The sequence below is a fragment of the Rattus norvegicus genome, chromosome 12 (assembly GCF_021556685.1).
Source record: "Rattus norvegicus strain SHRSP/BbbUtx chromosome 12, alternate assembly SHRSP_T2T, whole genome shotgun sequence".
Classification (NCBI taxonomy): Eukaryota; Metazoa; Chordata; class Mammalia; order Rodentia; family Muridae; genus Rattus; species Rattus norvegicus.
Window position 1 is genome coordinate 38,955,603 of NC_141545.1, and position 21,433 is coordinate 38,977,035.

At 48.5% G+C, this 21,433-nt stretch overlaps 1 protein-coding gene and 1 pseudogene across 2 annotated transcripts in view; one reads left to right on the plus strand and one right to left on the minus strand.

The window, feature by feature from the left end:
* The window catches only part of Dnah10 (dynein, axonemal, heavy chain 10), a 124,059-nt gene that overhangs the window by 88,411 nt on the left and 14,215 nt on the right, over positions 1–21,433 (minus strand). For both annotated transcript variants that reach the window (XM_087579736.1, XM_087579735.1), the window contains exons 9-18: positions 17,584–17,774; positions 15,564–15,762; positions 12,986–13,180; positions 12,154–12,324; positions 10,724–10,900; positions 8,927–9,052; positions 8,148–8,320; positions 6,182–6,333; positions 5,122–5,286; positions 1,283–1,490 (exon numbers count right to left, since the gene is read on the minus strand). In XM_087579736.1, the coding sequence (XP_087435862.1) occupies positions 1,283–1,490; positions 5,122–5,286; positions 6,182–6,333; positions 8,148–8,320; positions 8,927–9,052; positions 10,724–10,900; positions 12,154–12,324; positions 12,986–13,180; positions 15,564–15,762; positions 17,584–17,774 (1,757 nt within the window). The remainder of the gene's footprint in view (positions 1–1,282; positions 1,491–5,121; positions 5,287–6,181; positions 6,334–8,147; positions 8,321–8,926; positions 9,053–10,723; positions 10,901–12,153; positions 12,325–12,985; positions 13,181–15,563; positions 15,763–17,583; positions 17,775–21,433) is intronic.
* On the plus strand, positions 3,676–4,096 carry LOC103691347 (eukaryotic translation initiation factor 1 pseudogene; annotated as a pseudogene).

The following is a 21,433-nucleotide window of genomic DNA, read 5'->3' on the forward strand; positions in this document are numbered from 1 at the left end:
TGGATGGATGGATGGATGCATTCATGGGTGGATGGATGGATAGATGGATGGATGGATGGATGGATGGATGGATGGATGGATGAGTGGATGGGTGGGTGGATGTGTGTGTGGTAGGTGGATAGATGGATGAGTGAATGGATGCATGGGTGGGTAGATGAATGTATGGGTGGATGGATAGATGCATGGATGGATGGATGGATGGATGGATGGGTGGATGGATGCATGCATTCATGGGTGGATGGATGGATGGATGGGTGGATGGATGGATGGATGGATGGATGCATGCATGCATTCATGGGTGGATGGATGGATGGATGGATGGATAGATGAGTGGATGGATGGATGGATGGATGGATAGATGGATGGATGGATGGATGGATGCATTCATGGGTGGGTGGATGGATGGATGGATGGATGAGTGGATGGATGGGTAGATGAATAGATGAATGGATGGATGGATGGATGGATGGATGGATGAGTGGATGGGAGGGTGGATGTGTGTGTGGTAGGTGGATAGATGGATGAGTGAATGGATGCATGGGTGGGAAGGTGGATGGATGGATGGATGATGGATGGGTGGGTGGGTGAATGAATGGATAAATGAGTGGGTGGATGGATGGATAGATGAGTGGATGGATGGATGGATGGATGGGTAGATATAAACATGAATGGATGGATAGATGATAGGAGAGGATAGAGACATGGTGGATAGATGGATAGATTATGGGAAGATACACCATATTAGGCAAATACTGTAAAAAGTAGCTCCAGATAAGGTGCCTGGAGAACCGAGTTTGGTCTCCATCACCCATGCCAGGCGGCTCACACCTGCCTGTAGGTCCAGCTGCAGGGAGAGCCAATTTCTCCACTCCCCACAGCACCCGACACTGCCTTTGCCAGGACGACTCGGAGTCACAGAGATGCCACTCACGGGCTGGCTTCTTAGAACGTCTCCAAGTTACAATGTGTGTGTCTACCAGCTGGCCCAGCCATGCTGCTGGGTCACAGGACCCACAGAAGACAGCAGGCAGGGGTCTGTGTCACCTGCCCTCCAAGAAATAGCTCTACTTGTGCCTTCTCCTGCCAGGCAGACACATAGATATCCTGACTCCCAGAAGCAGAAAGTCACACAGCAGGCTTTGTGTGCCGCTAGGGCCTCATAGGAACAGGGGTCTACACAGAGGGTACCCCTCCCTGCTCAGCCCCCCATCCTGCCGGGGCTCAGCTGCCCGTCACAGCCTGTAACTCGCAAGCAGCCCATGCATGACACAGGTGTGCTTACTTGAGGATGAGCTTCACCAAGACATCATAGATCTTGCCTTCCCAGTACTCATAGTAGGAGGCCAGCTTGGGGGCCCTGCCTGTGTTGGTGTGTACGACCAGGCCTTCTACCTTGGTCAGCAGAGGCCCGATAGCCATGTACCACCGGACCATGTGATCCACATCCCTGCTCCTTTCTCGTTCGATGTACTCGAAGAACTCTTTTACACCTGTAGAGAGGGACAAGAGTGACACACAACAACCCTACAGCATGGAAATACTTTCAAGGGCCAGTGAGATGGCTTGACAGATAAAGGGGCTTGCCACCAAGCCTGACGATCTGAGTTCAGTCCTCGTGAACCCACGTAGCAGGAGGAGAGAACCAACTTCTGCAAGCTGTCCTCTGACTTCCACAGGTACAGCATAGAAACACACACACACACACACATACACACACACACACACACACACACACACACACACACACACACTGTAGGCATAATGCTGTTATATACTGAGTAAAGATTTATCCTTGGATTATTCACATACTGATTCTGAGAATCTCCTATCTCAATATTGTAGAAACATTCCTGCCCACCAGGCTGGGGAGTGGTTAAGAGCGCTGACTGCTCTTCCAGAGGTCCTGAGTTCAAATCCCAGCAACCACATGGTGGCTCACAACCATCTGTAATGGGATCTGGTGCCCTCTTCTGGCGTGCAGGTGTACATAGAACACTCAGATACATAAAATAAATAAATCTTTTTTTAAAAGTTAAAAAAAAATTCCTTCCCAATTTTTCCCAGATTGGTCAATAAAGCTAGCTGATCAGGCAAGGAGTGAGCAGGAGAGAAAATAGGTCTGGATTTTCTAACAGCCCCGAGAAGGAGGAGAGAGAAACAAGAAGGGGATGGGGGGTTAGCCACAGGGAGAGTCCAGGAGATGACATGAGAAGACACCTGGAGCAGAGAAAGCCAGATCAATACTAAAATTCAAATATTCTGGGGACTTTGACTAAGAGGTAGCTAGATTAGCTTAGAGGATTAAAATAGAGGAGTACTGCTCAGTTGTTGTGCCCTTAAAGCTTGTTAGATAAATATAATAGTGCGATCTCAATTATTTGGGAGCTAGCTGGGTTTAAAGGAAAACAGCAACACCCTTATAAAAAAGCCACTAGGGGTTGGGGATTTGGCTCAGTGGTAGAGCGCTTGCCTAGCAAGCACAAGGCCCTGGGTTCGGTCCCCAGCTCCGAAAAAAAGAAAAGAAAAAAAAAAAGCCACTAACAACACACAGACGTGTAAGAAAATTAAAAAGAGATTGCTCAGTGATCAAGAGCACTGGCTGCTCTTGCAGAGGCCCTGGATTACTTCCCAGGACCTACATGGCGGCTCATAACCATCTGTAACCCCAATTCCGGAGGATCTGATGCCAGCTTCTGCCCCTGCAGACACTGCATGCATGTTGTACACAAACAGGCAGGCAAAACACCCATCTGCCTAAAGTAAGAATAGATAAAATTATAAAAGGAAAGTACTTTATGCCTGTAGAGGGAGACATTAGTTACACGTGGCAGCTGTGACTCAGGACTTCGCAGCAGAAGCCATGGGTCATGGGCTATCCTCATGGGCCTGGACTCAGTGCTACAAGTTAACACTCATCTCAGGAAAAAGTGAATGACGGTATCAGCCAGGACTGTGGTGGGGGCTCGTGCCCCATGCAAAGCCAGTGGCAGGGGTTGGGGATTTAGCTCAGTGGTAGAGCGCTTGCCTAGCAAGCGCAAGGCCCTGGGTTTGGTCCCCAGCTCCGAAAAAAAAGAAAAGAAAAAAAAAAAAGACAGTTAGAAATACCACTACTGGAGTGAAAAAGCAAATATGAGCCCATAAAATAGAATTTATCTGACTGTTAACAAAGTCATACAGTCGGATGTAGGAGGTGCACTCCTGCAATCCCAGCACTGGGAAGTCTGAGGCAGGAAGATGGCAGGTTCAAAGCCAGCTTGGGCAACAGAGTTAAAGCCCATCTCAAGAAAAGAAATAAGGCAGCTAGGTGGGTGGTGATGGCCGACATCTTTAATTCCAGCACTCAGAAGGCAGAGGCAGGTAGATCTCTAAGTTTGGAGCCAGCCTGATCTACAGAACTAGTTTCGGGATAGCCAGGGCTACACAGAGAAACCCTGTCTCAGAAAAGAAAAAGAAGGGGTTGGGGATTTGGCTCAGTGGTAGAGCGCTTGCCTAGCAAGCGCAAGGCCCTGGGTTCGGTCCCCAGCTCTGAACAAAAGAATAGAAAAAAAAAAGAAAGAAAAGAAAAAGAAGCCCAGTCACTGAGTCGAGGACTCAGCTGCCTCCCCCTCGAGCCCCTCGAGTCCTGATGATCCATGCCCCCGCTACCTCCTGCCCGCCTTCTCCTGCAGACGCCTTCCACAGGCTGTTTCCACCGAGGAAAAGGAAGGGTATCGTATGTCCACCATCCAGAACCTCCACTCTTTCACCCCTTTTGCTGATGCAAGTAAGGGTGATGACCTGCTTCCTGCTGGCACTGAGGATTAGATCCATATAAGAATTCAACAGAGAAACGGCAGGAAGACCCTTACAACTGTCCAAGGGATCGCTGATGCTTACAATAAAAAGAAGCCAGTGAAGGTGTTTTAAGAAGAAATTTGCCTGCCATAGCACTGTAATTGAGCATCCGGAATATGGAGTTGTAATTCAGCTACAGGGTGACCAGCGCAAGAACATGAGCCAGTTCCTGATAGAGGTTGGACCAGCTAAGGACCATCAGCTGAAGGTTCCTGGGTTTTAAGTGCTCATGGCTCTCTGAAGCTTAAGTGAGGGTTTCCTTGCAATGAGTAGAATTTCCCTTCTGTCCCTTGTCACAAGTTTAAAAACCTCACAGCTTATATAATGTAATCATTTGGGGTCCGCTTTTAACTTGAACTAGTGTCACTCCTTCATGCAATAAACTGAAAAGAGCCAAAGAAGGAGGAGGAGGAGGAGGAGGAGGAGGAGGAGGAGGAGGAGGAGGAGGAGGAGGAGGAGGAGGAGGAGAAGGAGAAGGAGAAGAAGAAGAAGAAGAAGAAGAAGAAGAAGAAGAAGAAGAAGAAGAAGAAGAAGAAGAAGAAGAAAGAAAGAAAGAAAAAAAGAAAGAAAGAAAGAAAGAAAGAAAGAAAGAAAGAAAGAAAGAAAGAAAGAAAGAAAGAAAAAAAGGAAAAAAAGATGAGCTGGAGAGATGGCTCAGTGGTTAAGAGCACTGACTGCTCTTCCAGAGATCCTGAGTTCAATTCCCAGCAACCACATGGTGGCTCACAACCATCTGTAATGGGATCCGATGTCCTCTTCTGGTGTGTCTGAAAACAGCTACAGTGCACTCATATAAATAAAATAAATAAATCTTTAAAAAAAAAGGAAAAAAGAAAAAAAGAAATTATTGACAGAAGCATTTCAAAGTTACTGATGGAAAGTGATTCTTGAGCTAGGCAGGGTGGTGCAGGCCTTTAATCCCAGCACTCAAAAGGCAGAGGTCGGCAGATGGATCTCTGTGGGTTCGAGGCCAGCCTGGAGACCTTGTCTTTCTCAAAGTAAAGAGCCTGGAGGGCTGGGCCTGGCTTGGTGGCAAAGCACTTAGCTGAACATATGAGAGACCCTGCTTCCAGCCTAGAACTGAAGCAAGCTGTGGTCATGGGCTGTAAAACGATTAAGTAACGTGCAGGACATGGGAGAGGACGGGACATTGCCACCAGACTTCAAGTAAAGGGCTGGGGTTTTTAGACCAGTTTATTCCAGTCACGGAATGTGGGACCAACAGAGAATAGTGACCACCAGGCTTCTCCTTCCTTCTATGGCTGACAAGCTAGAGGCCAGGCCTACCTGGGAGTTTGTCCTCCGTTTTGATGACTGGGGACCTAAAGAGGTTGATGGACTCGATCAGCGTTAGCCTGGAGTTGATGTCCTCAGCGTTTTTGTGGATCTGGTGGACGAGTGACTCGAACTTGCCAATGGCCTGTTTGCAGCGAGTAATGTAGTCGGCAATTCCTTTGGAGAAGAGAAAGCATTTCGGTTCCATCTCTGCCGTGCCTGGCCCCCACCCATTGTCGACACCCGTGGTGAAGCCACTTAGCTCACAGACCCCGTTCCCACAGCTGTGCTGACTGAGAGGTGAATAAGAACCACTCAGCCCCTGAAGGCCTGGCACCAAGAGGCCAGGGCACATCCTCTACAAGCTTAGCAGTGAGTCTCACTGCATCCCCAGACATCTGCGTGTTTACATTGATGTGCTTGAACATGTACATACATGTCCATAAATGTGAGCATGTGTATATGCATGTTCATGCACATATGTGTATGATTGTATGTACATATGTGTGCATATGTGTGTGCATGCACACATGTGCATATGTATAATTGTGTGCACCCATGTATGTGTGTACATCTGTGTGTGTGCAAATTTCTATGTGCATGTGTGTGTATGATTGTGTGTATATGTGTGCACACTTTTATAAGTTTGTGTAGTTTATATTAACCCATTGTGATATTTGGGTTTTACAGGAAAAGATCATTATATAAGGTCTCTCTAGGGACTGGGCATGTGGCTTATAGGATAAGAGAGTTTGCTCTGTAAACATGAGGACCTGAGTTTGAACTCCCAGTGCCCACATACAAATCTGGACAAGGCTGTGCAAACCCCAGCACTCTGAGCAGAGACGAGCAGATCCTCAGAGTTGGCTGGCTAGCCAGCTGAGCCAAAACAGCCAGCCCCTGGAGCTTTGAGAGTCTCTGCCTCAAAGCGACCATGTGACAGGTCACGCTTACTTACGCACCCACGTGTGCACATTTGCATGATTACTTCTTGCACACGCACATGCACATACCATCCCCACATGTGAGAAATAACTGTAAAAGATGCTGTAAGGTGACTAGGAGCCGTTACCTAGTGAGTTCCAGTTCAGCCTCTTGTACCCAGACCGGAACACCCGGAGCAGCTCCTGGGAGTGGTCATCCAGAAGCACGCTCTCTGCCTCGTTCAGCGTGTTGACCAGCAGGTGGTAGTGGTCCAGCATGCGCTGGATTCCCTCTGTGTACCTGAGTGCCCGGCACAGGGGACAGTGAGAGATACAGGGTAGGACGTGACCTTAAGAACTGCAGTAACATGTCCCCAGTGGCCTGGCTTGCCAGTGCCCGCCATCAGAACATTTGCAGAGGGTATGTGCGGCTGAGACTCAGGGCCAGAGAGTGGCCTGAGCATCCCCGGCATCATAGGGGTAGCTGTCACATCCATGGTGAAGGGCCTGCTAACGTCCTGCGCCCAGAGGAGCAATTCCATGTGTGAACCACTGCTTTGCGTTGACTCCTGGTGTGATCAGGATTGCTAGTTGCACCCCTCCATTGCTAAAGCTTCCTGTGGCTAGACTGGGGGTGGGGTAACCACCACCTTTCGTCACAGACCCTTGTGCTGAGCCCACCAGGCTCTGACCGGTAACAGCTCCAGCCCTCAGTCCCACAGACCTGGCTGACTTCAGGTCACAAAACGATACAGAGAGATGTGAATGTGCAAGGGAGATTTGTGAGGAGGGGGGAGGGTTGATGGGGCTGGGAGGGGGCAGGGGTGAGAGTGGACAGGGGCACACACAAGTGAAACTGTAAATATAATAATAATACTTTTTAAAGAAATGAGCTGGACACAGCGGTGTGTGCCTTTAATTTGAGCATGGGGGAGGCTGAGGCAGGCAGGAGAATTTCTGCAAGTTTGAAGCCAGATTGGCCTATAGAGTAAGTTCCAGGACAGCATCCAACTCTACATAGAGGTCTTGTTTCAATGTTTCAAATATATATGTAGTATATAGTATATGGTATATGGTATATGATAGATAGTATATGGTATATGGTATATATGGTATACAGTATATGGTATATAGTATATAGTATATAACATATGGTAATAATATATGGTATATGATAGATGGTATATAGTATATGGTATATGGTATATAGCATATGGTACATAGTATATGGTATATGGTATATGATAAGATAGTATATGGTATATGTGGTATATGGTATATAGTATATGGTACATAGTATATGGTACATAGTATATGGTATATGGTATATGATAGATAGTATATGGTATATGTGGTATATAGTATATAGTATATGGTATATAGTATATGGTACATAGTATATGGTATATGATAGATAGTATATGGTATATGGTATATATGGTATATAGTATGTGGTATATGATGTATATGGTATATGTGGTGTATATGTTATATAGTATATGGTATATGGTACATAGTATACATAGTATGTGGTATATGGTATATGATAGATAGTATATGGTATCTGGTATATATGGTATATAGTATATGATATATGGTATATAATGTGATATGTGATATACAATTATTGATGTAATATATTAATATTGTCTATTATATGTTATACTATATATGGTATATATTTATTAATTACCTTTAAGAGCTTCAGGTGGTGACATTAAAGGGGTGAATTCATTGATACAGTTGCTTTCCTTGCAAATACAAGGCCCTGAGCTCAGACCCCCAGCTCCCATACATAAAACTGAGCACGGTTCCACACCTTTGTAATGCCAGCCCTGGGGAAGTGGGAACAGGCAGATCCCTGTGAGTTACGGGCCAGCCAATCTAGCTAACCCAGTGAGCCTCAGGCCAGTGAGATTCTGCCTTGACAAACAAGCGGAGCCGTGCCTGAGGTTCCCACGGTCGACCTCTGGGCTCCACATGCACAGGTAACACACACACACACACACACACACACACACACACACACACACACACTTAAATACAACATCAAAAGAGTGTCAAGAGGCCCTGAGACCAAAACAGTCCCCTCTGATTGAAGAATCATCTTGTCACCTGAGGAATTTGTCTTCTTGGAGGGCCACATTCCTCGCCAGTTCAGGGACAGTGAATCCCAGCTGCTCTAAGTACTTGGTTTCGTTAATAATCTCTCTGAGAACGGGAGAGAAGTTGATGACAAACATGGTTCCCCTGTCTATGACAGCCGAGTCCTCAGATGTGATGGTATTCTGTGGAAGAGAAGGTACACAGCTTGGAAATGACTGTCTGTCATTGCTCGCACAACTACACACAAACCCGGCAAAGAGCAATGTAGGCCCTTTCCCCAGTGGGCGGGCACCGACAGGAACTAGTGGATTACATGTTCTGTTTCTTGGAAGATTTTTTTTTAAATAACACCCCTGAAACAAGGCCTTGAAAACCCCATCTCCCCAAGGTACATGGGCCCTCATGGTGACAGAGAAATTACTTGCTAGGAAGAGTTTCAGGGGCAACATATGTAAACTGCCAGATCCACAGGCACTGGCCTCCTGAGTGGTGGCCACATGTCAGGACCAAGGCCAGGAAAGAGGGTGACAAAAGGTGACATTTAAAACTAGTTGTCGGGCTGGGGATTTAGCTCAGTGGTAGAGCGCTTACCTAGGAAGCGCAAGGCCCTGGGTTCGGTCTCCAGCTCCGAAAAAAAAGAACCAAAAAAAAAAAAAAAAGGGGGGGGGGAGGGGGGAGGAAGGCATTCAAGGGGTCAGTATAGCTGCTGCTGGTACCTCTGCTCCCTTTCCATCCCCTCGAGAGGATGGCAGCCTGCCCTGCTCTGTGGGGAGTGTGGAAAGGCACACCTTGGTGAGTAGGCTCTTCTTCATGAGGTTCGGGAGGCTCTGCTCTGTGGTCTCTTTCCAATGTTCGTACTTCACATCTTCATACTCCTTCATCTTCCTCCCCACCTCCAGGTACCTCTGCTTCACCTAGCCAGGGATTGGAGCACCCGTCACGTTTGTCAGAAAAGGACACCTTTTGCTCTCTCTCTCTCTCTACCAACCCCGTCTCTTTTTATGCGTGCGTGTGCATTTGAGTGTTCTGTAACACCGCTCTGGAAAATTTTCACACATGGTGGCCGGGTGGTAGCGGGGTCTGCTCAAGGTCTTTTGACTCAAAAACCAAGCTTGGTGTAGCACAGAGCGGCAAACTAGAGTCTGTGCACGAGGAAAGGTTTAGATGTGTTTTGAGAGCTGGAGAGAAGGCTCGGCAACTAGGAACACTTGCTGTCCTTCCTGAGGACCTGGGTTCAGCTCCCAACACCCACAAAGCGGCTTATATCCACCCGTAACTCAGACTCCAGGGGATCTGATTGCCCTCTGCAGGCACCTACACGGAGGTATGCAAACTCTCACACAGACAGAAATTCATACATAAATACAACATCAAACATGTTTAAATGGCTAAGAGGAAGTAAAAAGGAGGCCAGGGCGGTGGTGGCACACACCTGTAATCTCAGCTCTCAGGCTAGGGGATGTATGGGAGGCTTAAATTCCAGGCTAACCTGGTCTGTGAAGCAAGACTCTGCCTCAAAAAAAAAAAAAATCACAAATGTTTTCGTGAACATGTGACACGTGAACACTGTGCAGACTTCACACACAGCAGCCAGAACTGGGAAGTCACGTCTGTCCATCCGTGTGTCACCAAGAGGAGCTTCCTTGGCTCGATGGGGCAGCGTACATCATGTGACCCTCGAACGTCTCTGATATACACTATACAGATCTTTAAAAGATGTTTAATTTTGGGGTTGGGGATTTAGCTCAGCGGTAGAGCGCTTGCCTAGCAAGCGCAAGGCCCTGGGTTCGATCCCCAGCTCCGAAAAAAAGAAAAGAAAATAAAAAAAAAGATGTTTAATTTTGAATTACGTGTATGTGAATGTTCACGCACACCTGAGTGTGAATGCCCGTGGAGGCCAGAGGGATTGGATCCCCTGGAGCAAGAGTTACATGTGTTTGTAGGCCACCCAATGTGGGAGCTAGAATCCAAATCAAGTCCCTTGAAAAAGCCAGATTTGCTCATAACCTCTGAGCGCTCTCTCTCTCTCTTTCTCCAGCCCCAAATTCTGAAGTTTTTTAGGGGGAAAAATGTCTATCATCTTCTGCTTTACTACAAACAAAAAGCTCTCGAGGAAGGGACGCCTAGAGTTAAAATGACAACGGTCATAGGGTGGGCATGCGGCTCAGTTGGTCGAGCATTTATTTAGTAGCCACAAACCTCAGGGTTCCACCCCGAGAGAGAACCACAGGAGCCAGCTGTGGTGCCAGCCATCTCTAGTCCCAGGACTCAGGGGATGGAGGCAGAAGAATCAAGAGTCCAAAGTCATCTCAACTGAATAGTGAGTTTGAAGTCAGTCTGAGCTTCTTAAGACTGTCTCAGGGGGGTGGTGGCTCACACCTTTGATCCCAGCACTGGGGAGGCAGAGGCAGGCAGGCCTCCTAAGCTCTGAGACTGGAAGAGAAGGCAAGAAGGAACCTAGGATATGAAGGCTCAGGAAACAGGGTGTCTGCAAGCACGGGCATGCCACTGGCCAGCTGAGGTGGCAGTCACCCTGCTAAAGAAGGAGCGCATGGCGCACGCAGCCGCTAGAGGCGGTGACATACCTCCTGGCCCCTCTCACTGTCCAGGAGTTCCTCGACCTCCATGAACCGAAGGATGGTGTGCTTGATCCTGTAGAAGAGGGACCGCTCCCAGCATATGGCGCCTGCCACGGGAGGGTGGTTCTTGTAGAGCGGAGGGTTGTCCAGGTTCTGCTCAAAGATCTTATTAACGATATCAATCTGAAAAGCAAACAGGTGCCCTTGTCAGCCTCCCAGGCCCTGCCAGCCAGGCAGGGAGGAGGACTGAAGGGTGCAAATATGAGGCAGGTGTGACTAGCCTTGATCCCCACCCCCCCCTACTTAGCCCCACCCCCAGGTCCATCCCAGCACTGTTGTATGTGGGGAGCCAGGAGGTTTAAACGAGAATACAGTCTTACTGCTAGCTTAGCATTTACTACTGTGGGGGTCTGGATTTGCTTAGCCCATGGGAAGGGCTACTATTAGGAATTGTGGCCTATGGGGGAAATGTATCACGAGGTAGGCGGGCTTTGAGGGCTCTGATGCTCAAGCTTTGCCCCGTGCAGGAAAAGTCGGTCTCTTCCTGGCTGCCTCTGGATCAAGATGTAGAACTCTCAGCTCCTTCTTCAGCCACCATGATGATAAACGGACTAAGCCTCTTAAGACTGTAAGCCAGCCCCAATTAAATCGCCATTTTTTTTTCTTTTTCTTTTTTCTTTTTTTCGGAGCTGGGGACCGAACCCAGGGCCTTCTGCTTGCTAGGCAAGCGCTCTACCACTGAGCTAAATCCCCAACCCCCTTAAATCGCCATTTTAAGAGTTGCTTGGTCGTGATGTCTGTTCACAGCAGTGGAAACCCTAACTAAGACAACTACTCTCAGGGGCTGGAGAGATGTCTCAGGGGTTAAGAGAATTGACTGCTCTTCCAGAGGTCCTGAGTTCAAATCCCAGCAACCACATGGTGGCTCACAACCATCTGTAATGGGATCTGATGCCCTCTTCCGGTGTGTCTGAAGACAGCTACAGTGTACTCAATAATAAGTAAATCTTAAAAAAAAAAAAAAAAGACAACTACTTTCTTTCTTTCTTATACCCTCTAATCTCTTTTATCTAAGAGTTCCTGATTGGGTTGAATTATTGGAAATCCACAAAGCTGTTCTAGAGGTGACCGCTGGCTGGCAGTCATTTTTTTTTTTTTTTGGTTCTTTTTTTTGGAGCTGGGGACCGAACCCAGGGCCTTGCGCTTCCTAGGTAAGCGCTCTACCACTGAGCTAAATCCCCAGCCCCCATTTTTTTTTTTTTTGGTTCTTTTTTTCGGAGCTGGGGACCGAACCCAGGGCCTTGCGCTTCCTAGGTAAGCGCTCTGCCACTGAGCTAAATCCCCAGCCCCTGGCAGTCATTTTAAAAGGAGTGTCTCTGGGCTGGGCTGTGGTCATGTGTTCACTGCCAGGGTAGCCATGGGTCCCCTGTAGTCACCTCCTTATAGTACTGTGCCAGGATGTCGTTAAACTTCATCATCATCTGCCGGTTGATGGCTTCCCGGGATCGGATATGTTTGAATTTTAGCAGCATGTCGAAGGCCGCTTCCGCCGAGCGAAGTGTCTTGAAAGATTCGTCAATGAAATTTTTTGCTTCTTTCTCAATAACCTGCCAGAAGAAAGAGGAGGAGGAGGAAGAAGAAAGGGAAGGAAAGTTAGAGGGACATGGGAGGGGAAGGAGGGGGGTAAAGGAGGGAGGAGGGGAAGGGAAAAGAAAACAAAAGAAGAGAAAAAATAACCAGAAAAAGTTGGAAGAAAAGGCTACAGCTTGTCACAGTCTTGCCAAGAAGCTGGGTGAGGGGGCTCAGAAGCTTGGGATGGGGCTCTGTTGTGTATTGATGAAAGCTGGCTTCTAGTCAGAGAAACTCTCGTGGGCTGGGGCATGGCTCAGTCGGGAAAGTGCTTGCCTCGCAAGGATGAGGAGCTATGTTGGGACCCCAGGACCCACACCTGCCACCCCAGCCCTGAGGGCAGTGGCAGAGGCAGGAGTATTGCTAGGTTTCAGCCTCAGGGAGAAAATGTGAGGCTGGGCTCAGGGAGAGACCCTGCCTCAAAGAAGTATGTGGGGTGTGGCCCAGCAGGACAGACACCCTCTTCTGGCCTCTGAGTGAGTACACAGATGCATGCAACACTCGAGCGCGCGCGCGCGCGCGCGCGCACACACACACACACACACACACACACACGTGCACGCACACACGTGCATGCACACACGCATCCTTAAAAGGAGCCTCTGCTTCTATGGTCGAATCGATGCTTGGATCACTTGCCAGAACTTCAAGCTTGAAGTCTTCCATCACGTATTTCCAGTATGGGGCGGACCTGATGTTGAAGGGGTCAAAGTTCAGAGTCTCCATAGGGGCGACCAAGCTGTCTACCCTGCAAAGGACATCGTCGATTCTCTTGGGGTCCCCTGTCACAGCCTTGAGCTCTGGGCCAAATATGTTGTAAAATTCTTCCAAGACCTGGTAGCGGGGGACAGAATGGAAGGGGGTTAAGCATCCTTGGGTTTACTTTGAACATTCGAATCGTAAACAAATAGCGCTTCAAGAGTCCCAACCCACAGGCAACCTTCTCCCCGTACTGAGACCTTGGGTACTACGCCCATACACACAGGATAAGACTCAGAGGCCCTGGGGCCCGAGAGAGATGGCTCAGTGGTTAAGAGCACTGGAGGGTCTTACAGAGGACCTGGGTTCAATTCCCACCGACCATATGGCAGTTCATAACCCTCTGTATCTTGCTCATTCTGGGTGCTTCCCATGTGAACTGTGGCCAAATATGTCATCTATCATACAAGGACACCAGAGAGAAGGTGAGTCAGAGGTCTTGGTAGCTTTACCAGGCTGAGGTGGGGAGGAGGTGTTGGTAGGACACGAAATAAAAACAGCTTAACCGGCTGTGTGGGTCTCCACTCTGTCAACCATGCTAAAATGTGTTTGCGCACACATGCCTGTTATCCCAGTGACTCCATGTTAGCATGAAGGGCTTTGTTTACTTTGAGACAGGGTCTCCTATGTAATCATGGATGGCCTGGAACTCTCTAGGTAGACCAGGCTAGCCCAAGATTCACCCACCCCTGCCTCTCTGGTCCTAGGACTGAAAGTGGCCACCGCCACGCCCATCAATTTTATATCTGGATTTTCTGCTGACTTTGCTCCATATAAAGATGCACTGAGGCTGGGGTGTGGCTCAGTTGGTAAAGGCACTTGCCTGGTACGCATGAAGGCCCGGCTTCCATCCCCGGCACACATACATCAGTTATCAATGGCTATAACTTCTAGTGGTTGGAACATAGAAGTGGGAGGATCAGAAATTCAAGGTCTTCGATGACAAAGAGAGTCTGAGGCTACCCTGGGCTACATGAGACCCTATCTTTAAAAAAAAAAAAAAGTCAGGCTGGAGAGATGGCCCAGTGGTTAAAGAGCCCTGACTGCTCTTCTAGAGGTCCAGAGTTCAGTTCCCAGCAACCACATGGTGGCTCACGACCATCTGTAATGGAATCCAATGCCCTCCTCTGGTGTCTGAAGACAGTAACAGTGTACTCATATAGAATAAATACATCTTTTCTTTTAAAAAGGTCATAAAGATTAAAAACAATAAAATGTACAGAAAGGATTTTAACGGTCCATGCGCTGTAATGACAAGTCGAAGGAGAAAGATGTAGGAAGAGAAGGTGTCCTGTTTCCATTGTCTTTCCAGAATGTTCCCTGTTTGGTCGTGTGAGGGCATGTATATGCCCACGTGTGTGCACGGGCTTTGTAGGAGGAGCCGAGGTGGATGTCAAGTGACTTCCCCCATCGCCCCTCACCCGGTTTTTAATGCGTTCGTTGTGATGAAGCCAAGGCAGAAACTCGAGGCAGGAACCGAAGCAGCTCGCTGGCTTGCTCTCCACGGCTTGCCTTAGCCTGTTCTCTATCTGTCTGTCTTTCTCGTTTAATCCTTCTCTCATATATTATATCCCGGCTACAGTTTCCCTTCCTCCTTTTCCCCTAGTCTCCCCCCTTCACGCACTACCCTCCTCTACCTCCCCTCAGAAAAGAGCAGACCTCCCAGGGACATCAAGTAAACATGGCCGTACCATGCTACAATAAGATCAGGCACATAGTGTCCCATCATGGCTGGACAAGGCAATCCAGTAGGAGGAAAAGGGTCCCACAAGTAGGCAAGAGTCAGAGACAGCCCCAGCTCCTTCCTGTGGGAATCTCACCTTGTTTGTTTGTTTGGTTTGGTTTTTGAGTCTCTCACTGAACCTGGGACTCTAGTATTCATCAAGCCTGGTGGTCACTGAACCTCAGGGATCCACCTCCCCAGAACTAGGATTACAGCAGACTCTCAGTTTAGGCTGAGATAGAGGGCTAGGGATCTGAACTCAGATCCCTCATGGTCGCTGCGGCAGTGCACTATTGACAGAGCTGGCTCCCCAGACGGGGCCAGTCATGGATTCAAAGCCAAGACAAGGAGAGCTCCAGAGGTGGCCATGCAGAGAGAGGTCAGAGCCTAAAGAAGAGTTGCAAAGCCTGCTGGGAAGATGATTCAGTCAGTAAGAGCCATGAGGACCCAAATTTGATTCATAGTGACTTATGCTTGTAATCCCAGTACTGGGAAGGTGAAGACAGGGACCGCTGAGGCTCACTGGCCAGACAGCCTAGATGCACGCAAAGTCACAAAAGACCTGGAGGTGCAGTGGCACATTCTGGTATGTTCTAGAACTCTATACATCTGTCTTTCAATAGTTTCTTTCTACTGGGCACTGCAGGCCGACAGCATGATGGCACCCTTCATCCAAAGGCCAGAACGCGTCCTTCCATTAGACAAATCCATACACATCCCCGAGGTGGTTCCTACCCGTAGAATATCTGAGAGGTCCTGGCAGATGTTGGCCATATAGTCTGTTCTCTCAAACAGCCGCTTCCGGTCAAATTCCCATCGTGCCTCCCGACCGGAAGCCTCAATCTTGGCCCGGATATCGAAGTAGGATTTCTTCCATAGCTTGAGTGTGTTTTTGGCCTCCTGGGTTTTGAACTGGGCGTTAGCTCTGTTTTCCCTGTTAAGCAGAGAGAGGCCAGGCTTTGAGCAAAGACATAGCTGCCCACATCTGAACCACGCTTCCCCCAATCCCCTCGGGGCATTGGTGTCTGGGAGGAGTCTTATCCTCAGGAAATTCATCCTCACAGACCATTGCAATAAGGACACAAAATGGCCTTCGAACTGGGCCCAGGCCACGCCCAGTAGCCACGCAATCTAGTTCCCTGGAAAGCGTGGGCGATCACGTGAAGAAGAAGAAAGGTAGCTTTATGTCTGTCTTATGGTCACGCTAGTGGCTGAAATTCTAGGGAACGTGCCTGAAGCTGAACTCACCCTACATCATGCTTATACAAAACAGTTAAAAAAAAAATCATTGCCCCGAACATGTGACAGGCCTACTCCTCCTCAGGGGCCAAGCCCAGGGCTGAACATCCCCTGGCTCCCTGCCTCAGTTTCTCCAAATATAACTAAGGAACAAAGTCCCAGCCAAAATCACACAGGTGTGGCTGGAGAAACTGCTCAGCTCCTCAGAGCGTGGACTGTACGGTCCTGAGGTCCAGAGTTCACATCCCAGCATGGACTTCGGGCAGCTCACAGTGCATGTAACTCAGCGGTGGATCCGATGCCCTTTTTTCGGCCTCTGCTGCAGGTAGCTGCACACACACATGCATATACTCGCACAGACACACACCCATACACACGGATAGAAATGAAATAGTCCATGTGTGGTGAGTCAGCACTCGGGAGGCAGAAGCTGCCAGAGCTGCACGTACCAAGCTCCAGGCCAGTCAGAATTACATAATGAGACCCTGTCTCAAAAATAAATCAATAGGGGGAGCCGGAGAGATGGCTCAGTGGTTAAGAGCACCGACTGCTCTTTCAAAGGTCGTGAGTTCAAGTCCCAGCAACCACATCGTGGCTCGCAACCATCTGTAATGGGAGAGCTACAGTGTACTCATACATAATAAATAAAATCTTTTAAAAAATAAATCAGGGGTTGGGGATTTAGCTCAGTGGTAGAGCGCTTGCCTAGCAAGCGCAAGGCCCTGGGTTCGGTCCTCAGCTCCGAAAAAAAAAAATCAATAACTTAAACTTGAGAAATCATACACATACATAATTGTGTTATGCAATGTAATCATATATGGAATTGTGTGTTCCGCTGCATAAATGAAATATATATATGTGTATATATGTTACTTTTGAACGATGGAATATTATTCAATAATAAAAAGGAATGACACATGCATCGTGGATAAGCCTCAGAGATTCCGTGCTGAGTAAAATATCACCCAGAAATGACTTTGTGCCGCATGATCTCCAGGTCTTGGGATTTAGAGAGAGAGGGTGGAAGTTTGAAGTGACTGCTAAAATGCACATGGCTTCTTTGGGAGATAAAAAAAGAATGTTTCTTTTAAAATATATTCTAAACTAATGTGCATATGTGTATAGGTCCACGTGCATGCAGTACCCAAGAAGGCCAGAAGAGGGCAGCAGATTTCCTTGGAGCTCTACTTCCGGGCAGGAGGTTGTCGGCTGCCTGGGTGCTGGAAACTGAACCCTGGTCCTCTGAAGGAGCAGCAAATGATCTTAATCGCTGAGCCATCTTTCCAGTCCCGTGCTCATAAATTGATTGATGTGATGGCTAGTCCCAAGAGTATACTGCCAGCATCTGAATCTCCGTGAATTATTTTACAGTGCTGGAGACGAAACCCAGGCCCTTGGCACACTGGGCGACTGCTCTACTGCTGAGCCCCAGCCCAGCCCTGAGCCGTGCACAGACTGCACAGGGCCACTGGACTCCCAGAAGGGAACCCCAGCGGGCCCTGTGGCTTCTTCTCACTTGAACAGAGTGCGTAGGTTGATGACTCGGCACACACGCTCAGCAATCTCCCAGGCAATTCGCTCCATGAGCGGGATCATCCTCTCGTCTCTGTTGTAGTGTCTAGATATGATCCAGACCATGCGCAGGGCACTCATCATGGATGGAATGGTGTCCAGGACCACGTGGAAGTTGGAGCCGTGGGTGATGTTCTGCCAAAGCCACACACAGAGGCGGCAAAAGGGGATAGAAGAGGGACTTAATCTCAAGGCCAGGAATTAAGCTCTGTCTGCTGTCTGCCTTTCTGTCTGTCTGTCTCTGTCTGTCTCTGTCTCTGTCTCTGTCTCTCTCTCTCTCTCTCCCTCCTTTTCTCCCTCTGTCTGCCTTTCTGTCTCCTCATTCACACACACACACACACACACACACACACACACACACACACATACATACACACACACACACCAGGTTAGGGCCTTTTCCAAGCACAGCCATTAGCCTTCTCCTTCTCTTTGTCTTCTGGAAGTAAACCACCACAGGTCAAGAGTGATCATTCTACCCTGAAATCAGCAGCCTGGGAGGTGACCCACTCTCCAGAGAGGCCGGGTCTCTGAGACTTCACATGAAATAAAGCCAAGGACACTCAGAAGAGCAGGCAAGAAAGCAAGCCATTCTGGAAGGGTATGAACCACCCAGCAACTCAATGGATGCCCCCAGAGGCGGAACCCTTCCCACATCCTGACCCACTAAAATGGGAGACAGTGGTTTTATCAAGAAGACAGTCACACACCCATACACCAGAACGGTGACTGTCCTAATTAATGCCAGCTATCAACATGACACAGCCTGGGGTCACCTGAAGAAGCCTCAATTCAAGAATTGCTTCAATCAAACTGACCCATGACTGTGTCTTCGACGAATTGTCTTAGTTGATCATTGATGGAGGAGAGAATCCAGCCCACCGTGGGTGGCACCATCCCTAAGCAGGTGGGCCTGTACTATGTAAGAAAGATAGCTCGGGGCATGGAGAAATGGCACCAGGTTAAGAGCACTGACGGTTCTTCAGAGGACCTGGGTTGGATTCCCAGCACCCACATGGCAGCCACGACCATCTCTGTCTCCAGTCCCAAGGGATCTGATGTCCTCTTCTGGCTTCTGAAGGTACCAGAGACACACACGGTACACAGGTACATGCACAGGCAAACACCCGGCCCCGTAAAATGTTTTCTTTTAAAGGTTTCAAAGGAAGAAAGCTTGCTGACTCATCAGAGCAGCAGTAAGCAGATGAGGAGCCCGGTGGGGTTGCGGATCTGAGGAGGAACCTGCAATTCCGTGTCTTTTAAGTTAGTATTACAACCCCATCATACAAACGAGAGGTGGCGTGGTGCATCCTGGGAAGTCCAGGTGCAACAGAGCTGTGCACTTCCTGCTCCCATGGCTTACTTCCTCCAGGAAGACCTCTACCTCTTGAAGGTTCCAGAATCTCACAGAACATCAGTACTATAAGCCCCTGGACGGCAGACAGTTCCATTCAAACCACAACACAGCATGGTGTGCTCGTGAAGACAAAGATGCAGGAACACAGTTAAAAATAATAAAAGATTAACTCTTTAGGCCCTGGAGAGATGGCTCAGTGGTTAAGAACATGTGCTTCAACCGCCAGAAGACTCAGGTTCAACTCCCAGCGCCACCGCGCCATGTGGCTCACAACTGCCTGTAAGTCAGGCCAGAGCCCCTGCGGGCACCTGCATTCCCATGTGCAGAGGCGTATGCATCGTTAAAAAATTTTTTTTAAAAATTAAGAACACAGGAACAGCTGGGTGGTGATGGCGCATGCCTTTAGTCTCGGCTCTTGGGGGGCAGGGAGATCTCTATGAGTTCAAGGCCAGCCTGGTCTACAGAGCGAGTTCCAGGACGGCCAGGGATACAATGAGAAACCTTGTCTCAAACGAACAAGCAAACAAACAACTCTACAGGAACAGTTTGGACACCTGAGAGCATGGTCTGACACGTGGTCATAGCATGGTCCAACTCTATGAAGAAGCTCGATTCCCCTGAAGCAAAGTGCAAAGGGACAGAGAGGGGACGCCTGCACTCTTGTGACGTACAGGGATCTGGGGGAAGCAGAGGTGAGACTCAGTGTTTAATGGGTTTGGGGTCTCGGTGTAAGGGCTGAAGGTAAGTACATGTAGACCATTGTAACAGGTTTTGTCAAGGTTTGCTCTGTTGCTATGTAATGATAAATACTGGTCCCCGAGGTCTGGTTACGCTCAGGGATGAGAGAATCCTCATGCACATCAAGTAAGGCTATTCGATCTTGCTTCTTAATTTAAAACATTCGGGGGCTGGAGAGATGGCTCAGCGGTTAAGGGCACTGACTGCTCTTCCAGAGGTCCTGAGTTCAATTCCCAGCAACCACATGGTGGCTCACAGCCATCTGTAATGGGATCTGATGCCCTCTTCTGGTCTGTGTGAAAACAGCTACAGTGTACCAACATTAAATAAATAAATCTTTTTTTTAAATGTTTTAAATATTAGATTGAATGAAAATGCCGACAGCTGATAACTGGGCAGAAGAGAGGTGGGTGGAATTTCAGTTCTGGGCTTGGGGTCTGAGGAGGACCATGAGGGAGAGAAGAGAGGAAGATGGAGAAAGAAGGCACCATGGGATAGATGAGTTAAGAAAACATGGCCACAAGGGGCTGGCCATTGGAGTTAAGAGCTGCCCAAATGGAAAATGGCTCGTTATAACTCAGGGCTATTGATGGGAAATAGATTCTAACAACACAGAGGATAGCTATCTGCCCAGCTCTAGTGCTTTAAAGTCTTGGGAGGATATTAGCCGAAATGCCCAACAAAAGGGAGACAGAACCTGTAGAGACCATATCCAGTGGATAGGCACGGCCCCCAGTTGAGGGATGGGCCACCTCAAAAATATGAATCCAGAATTCCTCCTGTGAAAAGGAAATACAGGGACAAAGAGTGGAGCAGAGACTGAAGGAAAAGACCATTCATAGACTGTCCCACCTAGGGATCCAGCCCATCTGCAGACACCAAACCCAGACACTATTGCTGATGCCAAGAAGCACTTGGTGACAGGAGCTGTCCCCTGAGAGGCTCTGCCAGAGCCTGGCCAATACAGATGCAGATGTGCTCAGCCAAACATCGGATTTGAACATGGGGACACCAACAGAGGAGTTAGGGTAAAGACTGAAGGAGCAGAAGGGGTTTGCAACCCCATAGCAAGAACAACAATATCAACCAACCAGACACCCCCCCCCCCCCCGCAGAGTGCCCAGGGACTAAACCACCAACCAAAGAGTCCACATGGAGGGCCCCAGGGCTCCAGCCACATATGTAGCAGAGGATGGCCTTGTTAGACATCAATGGTAGGGGAGCCCTTTGGTCCTGTGGAGGCTCAATGACCAGCATAAGGGAATGCTAGAGCACTGAGACAGGAGTGGGTAGGTGGGCTGGGAGCACCCTCCTAGGGGCCGGGGGAGGTGGGAGGGGAAACTGAGAAGGGGGAATAACATTTGACATGTAAATAAATAAACTAACCAATTAAATTTTTTAAATGCTTATCATAAGTGTAAAGGTTCTTATCATAAATGTAAATGTAAAGTGTCATTTACCTGGGAACTGAATGATCAAAGGTGGAGTAGAACCTGCCCCCCATTTGAGATTAAATAATTACTACGACAGGTTTGAATTTAATGCTGCGGATAGTTCGGATAGAAGTGGTACTGGGACTGACGGGCTATCACCGCCAGTGAGTGCTTGCCTTAGAAGCACAAGGACCCGAGTTCAATCCCCAGAACCTGGATTAAAAAGCCAGGTGTGGGTGGCACACTCTTGTCATCCCACACCCAGG